Source organism: Nansenia antarctica, assembly GCF_963989245.1.
Source record: "Nansenia antarctica genome assembly, chromosome: 15".
Lineage (NCBI taxonomy): Eukaryota > Metazoa > Chordata > Actinopteri > Argentiniformes > Microstomatidae > Nansenia > Nansenia antarctica.
Genome location: NC_137685.1, coordinates 11,303,964 through 11,313,903, shown reverse-complemented (window position 1 = coordinate 11,313,903; position 9,940 = coordinate 11,303,964). Strand labels below are relative to the sequence as shown.

The following is a 9,940-nucleotide window of genomic DNA, read 5'->3' as shown; positions in this document are numbered from 1 at the left end:
GAGAGAGAGAGAGGTAGAGAAAGAGAGAGGTAGAGAAAGAGAGAGGTAGAAAAAGAGAGAGGTAGAGAGGGAGATAGAGAGAGAAAGAAAGAGAGAGGTAGAGAGAGAGGTAGAGCGAGAGGTAGAGAGAGAGAGAGGTAGAGAAAGAGAGAGGTAGAGAGAGGGAGATAGAGAGAGAAAGAGAGAGAGAGGTAGAGAAAGAGAGAGGTAGAGAGAGAGAGAGATAGCAAATATTTTCAAGTCAAGACTAAAAACCTATCTTTTTAAAATTGCCTTTAAATAACGAAATTATTAAATTATCATTATATAATGATTAAAGCACTTTGAGCTGCAACGTTTGCAGGAAATTTGCTATACAAATAAAAGTTATTATTATTATTAGAGAGAGAGAAGGGTTGGAGAGAGACAGAATGATATGGGAAATCTATTTCACCAAGTAGTCACATTTTGGTTCTACTCCCCAGGTGGTTTGTGACGGTCATGGTTTGGTTCTACTCCCCAGGTGGTTTGTGAGTGACGGTCATGGAGCCCTGCCTACCTTGTCCCTGGCCCGGTTCCTGCAGCAGCAGGGATGTCATGGTCTCCCAGTCCCTAAGCTCCACCTCTGCCACGTCCCACAGACTGTCCACCAGATACGCACCGTGCTCATGGAACTGAGACGAGACACAGAGAGAGAGAGAGAGACAGAGAGAGACAGAGACAGAGAGAGGGAGAGACAGAGAGAGAGACAGAGAGAGAGAGAGAGAGAGAGAGACAGAGAGAGAGAGAGAGACAGAGACAGAGAGAGAGACAGATACAGAGGGAGAGACAGAGACAGAGAGAGGGAGAGACAGAGAGAGACAGAGACAGAGAGAGGGAGAGACAGAGAGAGAGACAGAGAGAGAGCAAGTGTTCTTGTGAACATATAGCATCTAGTACAACAAAGTGCACATGCAGTAGTACAGCTATTATCTATAGGAGATTGTTTCTGCCTGCAGCAATAACACTGTACCAACTCCTCCTCCTATTGGCTCGGTCTGGGTGAAATCTTACCGTCTGTATATATAAGGTCCCAAATGTCTATTGGTCTATCTTTATTTTTTATTTGTATCTATTTTATTTTCGCCTATGAATTCAATTGTTTTATTTTGTTGTTGTTGTCTTTGTGGTCTGAGCTGCTGTAATGCCTGAATTTCCTCTCAGGGATCAATGAAGTACTTATTGAAGTACCTTATTAAGTACTGTCTACCTATCTAACATCTAGTACAATACTGTACATTCATGTTCGTTTTACTGTGTTGCTTTGGCTGCTTTTATTCATGTCACTAAAGTTAGTTTGAATCAAACTGGAGTGAGAGAGACGGAGAGAGAGATGGAGAGAGACGGAGAGAGAGACGGAGAGAGAGAGGAGAGACGGAGAGAGACGGAGAGAGAGACGGAGAGAGACGGAGAGAGAGAGGAGAGACGGAGAGAGAGATGGAGAGAGACGGAGAGAGAGATGGAGAGAGTGTGTTTGTGTGGTCAGAGTGCTTTCTTTACCTCACTCTGGATGTAGAAGGAGACCAGCAGGTTGAGGAAGTCTTTGGCCCCGTGACTGCACAGCCTGACACACGCACACGCACACACACACACACACACACAATATTCCAATACACTGGAGATATTCAAATAGATACAAGAGATATCGATAGACAATTGAAGGATGGAATGATCATGATGTACTTTATGGTAGAGGTAGAGTAAAAGAATATATATTTAAAAACAAGTAGAGAGGGATGGAGGTATGACTGAAGGAAGGTTGTAGAGAATACAGAGAGGTGTACTTGTGGTACAGGAGGGTTGTAGAGAGAAAACAGAGAGGTGTACTTGTGGTAGAGGAAGGTTCCAGCAGCTGACGCCAGGCCTCGGTGACAAGCAAACACCAGAGGGTACACATTGTTTCTCTCCTCATCTGTCAGCCCCTCCTCTGTCCCCCTACACACACACACACACACACACACACACACACACACACACACACACACACACACACACACACACACACACACAACAGGTCAGCAGCCATGCACATACACACAAACAAACAACCAAGAAATTCCCATACCAGGACATATTTGCTTACGTTCACATGCACACACGCGCGCGCACGCACACACGCACACACGCACGCACGCACGCGCGCGCACACACTCACTGTTGGATGAGCAGCAGCAGCTGGATGGTTTTCATCGCCACGCCTGGGTCCTTGTCCAACACCATGCTGACTATCCTATTCTACACACACACACACACACACACACACACAAAGGGAAGGAGCAATTCCACTAAGCCCAAGAGTAAACCCAAACTTATCTCAGGCAACACATGGGGCTTAAAAGGTTTATGTGAAGCCATTTCTCATTTGCTTGTGAAGAGATTACTAGTCACCTATTCTTGATAAATAATCAGAGAAAAATAAAGAAAATTCAGAGAGAAAGAGAGAGAGAGACCCAGAGAAAGAGAGACACCCAAAGAGAGAGAGAGACCCAGAGAGAGAGAGAGAGAGAGAGAGAGAGAGAAAGACAGAGAAAGAAAGAGACCCAGAGAAAGAGAGAGACCCAGAGAGAGAGAAAAAGAGAGAGAGAGAGAAAAAGAGAGAGACCCAGAGAAAGAGAACAGCACAGAAAGAAAGTGTACATAAAGGTCTTTTGAACGAGACATACTTTGAACCTGTTGGTGAACAGCTCCAGGCGCCCAATGAAGTCCTTCTCCTGGTAGAGACCCTGCAGAGCAAGCACACACTGCAGACGCACTGAGCTTTGCTGCAGGACACACACACACACACACACACACACACACACACACACACAGACACTCAAAGACGCTGAAAAGATCGAGTAGTAATAATAGAAAGAAACCAAAAATAAATAAAAGAAAGTATAGGGGTCTAATACATTTTTAATAATACAAGTCTAATACATTTTTAATAATACAAGATTCTTTGTAGGACAATCTACTCTGCAATTACACCTAGATTTCGGGCGGAGAAGCGGCGAACAAGCAACGCCAGCGTCCTCTCTCAACCGGCATTTTTTGAAAAGCTCAAATTTGTAAATAAACATCATCATCATCGACCCCCTAAAGAGTAGTTGGGCTTTTTCATCAGTAGATGTGTAAATGAACCTTACTAGGTCTAGGTCTATGTGTGAGGGGTGAGCCATAATGAACTTTATGAGCCAGCCTTTGTTTGAAAAAAGGGTTAGGTGTCAGTGTGTGTGTGTGTGTGTGTGTTGAAACCTTGTCATTCAGGGTCCAGCCCAGGTATTTGAGGCAACCGTCGTTGAGGAAGTCCTCGGGGTCCTCCCTCATCCACACTCCCATCTCCTTGATACACGCGGCTCGGATCTCTGGCACGCAGTCCCGGTAACGGTGCACAAACACACCATTGAAGGTACTGTTCATTATCTCCGACAGCTCCCCAATATGCTCCTGCAGCTACACACACACACACACACACACACACACACACACACACACACGCACGCACGCACGCACGCACACACAGGCACACTCACACGTTGAGATTTTGGCATGTTAAGTCAAGAGGCGTTAACAAAATTTGTTTCCTTTACCTACATAATTGGCAAGAGGAGGCACAGAACAGAACAGATGGATTTTCACACTCAGCTCAAATGTCCCTAAAAAGGGATTCCCTATGACTGTGTGTCTGTGTGTGTGTGGGCGTATTGTACCTCTCTGATGGTCGCCTGTAGCTCCTCCAGCCTCTCCTCGGCCCTGTCCTCGGCCCTCTTGCTCCGCTCGACGTCGTAGCGGCGCTGGCTGGTCTTCATCTGGGTAGAGACCACCACCGCCACCTCCACCACCCCCGTCATCAGCTTCATCGCTGGGGGGGTGAGGGGTGACATACTCATAACCATGCTCACACACCACATGTACTGTATGTGTGTGGCGAAAGAAGGTGAGTGAAAGTGTGTGTGTGTGTGTGTGTACACGTGTTCGTATAACATTAAAGTGTGTGTGTGTGTGTATTCGTATGACACACTTCATTAAAGTGTGTGTGTGTGTGTGTGTATGTGTGTGTATGTGTGCGCTCCTGAGGCTCACCGAGGAGGGTGCTGGTGTGCCTGAAGGCGCGGACCTGCGAGTCGGACAGCCCCGTGAGCAGAGCCAGCAGGGAGGAGAAGAGGTGGTAGTCGTCGTACAGCACGCTGTGCTGACAGGAGCGCACCAACACGCGCACAAACTCACACAGCCCGGCCCTGAAGGTCCTCCACTGGGGGCCAGGGGAGCTCAGGGGGTAGTGCACAGACTCCTGACGGCAGACGGGCGTACGACAGGCTGGTCAGATCGAGCATTGTGAGCCGGCCGAGAAGAAGCATTCCCAGCCGTTTCCGATATTCACAATATCAGCACAGCTACCTAGTCACTTTCACTTGCAAAATGTATATTTACACACACACACACACAGAATATTGTACAATTACATTTGATTTTAGACATTTAGCCGATGCCTTTATCCAAAGTGATTTACAACGAGTACAATTTGTCTAAACAAGTGAATCGTCTATCAGTCATCATAAGAAAAACAAGCATTCACAATGCTAGAAGAAGGAGCATTTTTACATGTTTATTTACAGTAGAGAACTTATCAAAAATAAGCCTGGATTTTCCTTTAGCGACGTTGATGAATACCCCCCACCCCCCATGTTCCTTCACCTCGTTGAACTCTTTGGTGAGAGTGCCGATGATCTCTGGGTACTGATCGTTGTCAAACATGGCCCTGCTGACCACACCTGCAGAGAGGGAGGATCTAAGATGACAGACACTTCCCTGCAGTCTGTTCCTTTTCAATCACATACTTGTATTGGACAAGACGACATGAACATAAGACACTACTCACAACAACACTCTAAAATATACAGGTATGTCAACTATTTTCTTTTTTTATTATCTATTTTGAATATTTTAAACCCCCTCTGCTACCAGTAAGAAAACCCTGGGCCCTGGCTCTTCAGCCACCCGTTAACTCCTCCTTATAGTGGACTGGTATCGACAGACACAGACACCACAGAGGCTACCTGATGCTAGCATTGTTAGCCCAGCTTAGTAATCAATGGCTTGTAGTGCCGATCGATGCCTTTCCTGGGACCAGGTCAAAAGATAATCTTGTGAACTCTGACCCCAATCACCCCCCTGGCCTCTCCATCTCTCAGACACTCTGGCCGACTCCTGACCTTTGCAGCCGCAGCAACGCACGATGAAGTTGATGAGCTCTAGTAGTCCCGCCTCCCGGTCCTTCTTGTAGCTGGCCAGCCACTCGTCCACCACCGTCTGGAGATTGACATAGAGGACACAGCCAATCAGGGAACGGTATTCAAGGTCGGAGGTGTCATCCTTATGACAGCTACGACCAACCCCCACAGCCCCCGCCACACACACACACACACACACACACACACACATACATCTCCCGCCGAACTACACATTGTGCTCATTGAGCCACAGAGGCTTTTCCATCTTCTGGAGAGAGGGGTTAGAATAAGGGCCTGAATTACCATCTGTATTGTGGTACTACTGTAGAGGAAAACTATTTTCTACTGCCCATCATTCTTAGTTTCTGTTCATTCTCTGTCCATTGTCCTTCACTCCCTCCCCCCCCCCCTCCTCAGAAATGGGGAAACAGAGCTTCAGAACACAACAATGGGTGGGACGGACATGGGCTGTCAATCATTGACTGTGTGACCCAATGGCAGCGTTCCTTCCTCTCTACATCAAAGGGGACAACGTAGGGTTGGATCAGTCAGCTACTGACAGTGCATGATAATCACCTCCATTGTGGGCTTTAAAGGCCTTGTTTCCCCATCATCACTCATCGCCTCCTTCTCTCTCTCTCTCTCTCTCTCTCTCTCTCTCTCTCTCTCTCTCTCTCTCTCTCTCTCTCTCTCTCTCTCTCTCTCTCTCTCTCTCTCTCTCTCTCTCTCTCTCTCTCTCTCTCTCTCTCTCTCTCTCTCTCTCTCTCTCTCTCTCTCTCTCTCTCTCTCTCTCCACCCCAGCTTCAATCCCTCACTCCTTCCCTCCCTCCCTCCCTCCCTCCCTCTCTCACCACCATTGCACTCTTCCCAGACCGGATGGCCTCATACATATCCCCCGCACTGATGTTCTGGTCCCCGTCCCTCTCCCGCCTAGGGTCGCCTCGCCTGGACGTCCCCAGGGAGGGCTGTGGGGGCTGGGGCGGGCGGGCTGGGGAGCTGGGGCCAGGCTGGGATGCAGCTTTACGCCTTGGTCTCTTGGGTGGCTGGTAAGGGTGTAACGGTACACAAAAATCATGGTTCAGTACGTACCTCGGTTTTTAAGTCATGGTTCGGTATGTTTCCGGTACAACGACTTAAAAAGAAACCCAAAAAAAGAAAATTGTTTGGTTTACAGAACAAACTATGGGTCTTTCTTTCTTAAATAAAAAAAAGTCTGTCAATACTGCTGCAACCAGCTGCAATCTACTATTAAAAAGGTATAATTTACTGAAAAGTCAATCAAAATAAATATTCTCATTCACACTTTCAATTAAAAAAATCTATTAAGGTGCAGCATTTCGAAAATTAACTACTTGAACTGAATGCTGTTTTGCTATAGACAACGTTTCTTAGTAAGATATCTGAGGGAACAACAGTTGAACCTATATGTGATTAGTTGACTTGACTAATGTGTGTGTGTGTGTGTCTGCTGGCCTGACCTGAGGTCCAAGTGCAGTGGTCTGTTTTTTCCGCTTCATGGCTTTCAGCTCGACCTCAAAGTCACTGCCACAGTCAGATATGTCCTCCATCTCCTCAAGACTGCACAGAATGGGAAGGAGTTTAGGAACAGATAGGTCGAAAAAAAACAAAAAAACATTCTATGCCTTTTATTATTTATATTTTACCCACTGTGCCTGTACACTGGGAAATGAACATCCTGACAGGTAACCTCACCTGTCTACAGGTTATCACAGGTTACCTCACCTGTCTACAGGTTACCACAGGTAACCTCACCTGTCTACAGGTTACCACAGGTAACCTCACCTGTCTACAGTGTTGGGCACATTACTTTATAAAAGTAATTAGATATAGTTACTAGTTACTTATCCCAAAAAGCAACTGAGTTAGTAACTGAATTACTTCATTATAAAAGTAACTAGTTACTAGGGAAAGTAACTATTGAGTTACTTTTTAAAGTAAACATTTAACAATATGAAGTGCTTTTAAATCTTTGTAGTGTAAATTAAATAAATCAAACTGTCACACAACTTCAGACAACTGGTAGACAGACTGTAACTTCAAGTTTTTTTCAACACAACAAAAGTAAACAGTTAAACAATATGAAGTGCTTTTAAAGTAGTACTGAAAAAATAAGACATGAATTTCTTGGACAAATCTAACTTTAGCTCCTAAACATTCATTCATTCATTCATTTATCCATCCGTACACTCCTTCCTAACACTCATCCATCCATGCATGCATTCATTCATCCAGCCAACCCAGTCATCTAACATCCTAGCCAATATGAAGTGTTGACACTGAACTATGGTTGGCTTACCATGAAATGTTCCTGGAATTCACATGTGTATGTAAAGAGGTAAACCTTGATAACTTTTGAACCGTACAGGATAGAACCATGGGGTTTGGACCATTGTTTTTCTCTGTGAGATGGACATATTTATTTTAATCTAAAGTGAAAGCAAAATGATATGTGTGAACACCCTACATATGAAGTGTTGACACTGAACTATGGTTGGCTTACCATGACATGTTCTCTACCATAGCCAATCATGATCACTTAACTCTACCATAGCCAATCAGGATCACTTAACTCTACCATAGCCAATCATGATCACTTAAGCGGTTGTCTCGCCCCTCCCCCCTCCCCAACAAATCAAAGCACCTTTGCAGCTGTGACTGAGGTCGGATGACAATGAGAAGCTTCAGTAGTAACGCGCCGCATTGAATTACCGATAACGGTAACGGCGTTGTAACGATAAAAATAGTAATTCATTAGATTACCCTTTACTGTAAAAAAAAAAAAAAAAAAACGCCGTTATTCACATCACTGCCTGTCTACAGGTTACCTCAGGTTACCTCACCTGTCAAGGCTTGATTCATCGTCCATGTTCGTTGGCGTGTCCGCAGCGAACTTCAATTTAACTGAACATAACAGACATTAGAAACGTTAGATAAGCACTGTGGAAATGAAAGTAAATAAGACTTAGTTAGCTATATGTTTTAGACGCTAAGGTAACCGCGGTTACCTCGCTGGTCGCAGCTAACCAACAAACTTACTAACAGGCTTCAGCTAGCTAGCTAAACGTTTAGCTGCGAACTTGAGTTATCTTCAAACTGAACAAGTGGAAATGTTGATTTTCTTCGTAATAATAATAATAATTATTTAAAAACGTTGCTTTTAAACGTTTGTTTAGCGACCTACCTGCGAAATTACAACTTGAACTTGATGTTGTCGACCTCCGTGAATTCTTCCGTGAGTTCTTCCTCAGGTTGACAGAGAGACAATGGTTTTAGAGGCGGGAAGATCCGTATTTCAGAGCGCTGGTTCGGACGCTGATTGGCTAAATGTTGATTGGCTAAATATTTGTAATGTCATTATGATTGGTCGCTTGTTAGTTTTCTGCATAGTAACTAAACAGCGCCCCCAAGATTTGAAGCCTGAGAGACAGCAATGAAAAAAAGCCGCAATGACTTTTACTTGCTAAATCAATGCGAGTGGCAGCTTCATCCCATACCGTCATAAAAATATGCCATATAATAATAAATTAATAGATACATTAAGTGAGTAAAGACATCTATGTTCACAAATTCTGTCACACAGGAGTATTGCAATATTCTATTTCAAAGGCCTAAATATTTCCTCTACTCAATTTCTGTGTCTATCTGATATTAGCCTAATGAAGATACTACTACTACTACAAAAAAAACAAAAAAAAACTTACTTGGACAAATGTATTTGTTGTAAGTCACTTTGGATAAAGGTGTCTGCTAAATGACAAAAATGTAAATGCTGTAAATGCTTACTTCATAGATTTGGCCTGAACACTGGTGTGGATTACAAATCAGGCACAGAATGCCTAGGGGGTGGTTGCATCTGTTTTCACAGACAGACAGACAGACAGACAGATAGACAGAAACACACACACACACACACACACAGCCCCATGGCAAGATCTTGACTAGTAACACTTCTCCTTCGTTCATACCACATTCACACACATACATTATGGTTATATAACGTAACCTAATGTAAAGGATCACAGGCCCCCAGCTCTCTGACCATTGGCATGGTGGGTGTGGGTAGGCGTACTACTGTATGTCAAGCTTGAATATAGTTATGTCACACTAGTTTGTTCTTTCAGTTGAAAGTGTGTGTGTGTGTGTGTCAGTTGAAAGTCCAGGTCTGTTTTGTAGTGGGGGTGGCAGACAGGCCTGCGTGGATGTAAGGATAGACCAATGGGACTGCCACGCTGGGGGAGATGGAGGAGTGGGCCTGCGTCGCACATTTCACATATCTTTTATTTATTTATTTATTTATTTTTGGCCCATGTCTTTCTTTGCAGACCCCCAGTCCACCGGCCACGCAGCCCGCAGATCGACCGGCCCACCGGCAATTCTCCCGGTGCTCCAGATGGCCAGGCCACTACTGTGTCACACTACTAAATTTACAATATTGATTTTTAGAAAACTGCACCATTACCATTGGGTATCATCAAAATACACCTTACTCACAACAGCAATCTGGATTTTGGTACCCCTTATTCTGCCCTGTAGCCTAAGCCTCATTGTTAGTCCTAACAACCAGTATACAGATGTGGAGTATGTTAATACTGTATGTTGAATACAAACAACAAAATTGACCATTATAACTATTGATAAATGCATGAGTTTCTGTGCAGCCAATAGATAGATATTTTGAGTCTGTATTG

General features: G+C 44.5%; 1 protein-coding gene across 1 annotated transcript in view; it reads right to left on the bottom strand.

Annotated features, from left to right (window-relative positions):
- The window catches only part of LOC308171104 (cohesin subunit SA-3-like), a gene marked incomplete at both ends in the record, with an annotated part of 18,498 nt that extends 10,380 nt beyond the window's left edge, over nucleotides 1–8,118 (bottom strand). Inside the window, 13 exons of the mRNA XM_080545975.1 lie at nucleotides 539–653; nucleotides 1,519–1,582; nucleotides 1,846–1,953; nucleotides 2,174–2,253; nucleotides 2,682–2,780; nucleotides 3,256–3,453; nucleotides 3,711–3,862; nucleotides 4,084–4,291; nucleotides 4,696–4,772; nucleotides 5,214–5,310; nucleotides 6,083–6,274; nucleotides 6,710–6,809; nucleotides 8,093–8,118. Coding sequence (XP_080402101.1) covers nucleotides 539–653; nucleotides 1,519–1,582; nucleotides 1,846–1,953; nucleotides 2,174–2,253; nucleotides 2,682–2,780; nucleotides 3,256–3,453; nucleotides 3,711–3,862; nucleotides 4,084–4,291; nucleotides 4,696–4,772; nucleotides 5,214–5,310; nucleotides 6,083–6,274; nucleotides 6,710–6,809; nucleotides 8,093–8,118 — 1,516 coding nt within the window. The remainder of the gene's footprint in view (nucleotides 1–538; nucleotides 654–1,518; nucleotides 1,583–1,845; nucleotides 1,954–2,173; nucleotides 2,254–2,681; nucleotides 2,781–3,255; nucleotides 3,454–3,710; nucleotides 3,863–4,083; nucleotides 4,292–4,695; nucleotides 4,773–5,213; nucleotides 5,311–6,082; nucleotides 6,275–6,709; nucleotides 6,810–8,092) is intronic.
- Between the last annotated feature and the right edge of the window lie 1,822 nt (nucleotides 8,119–9,940).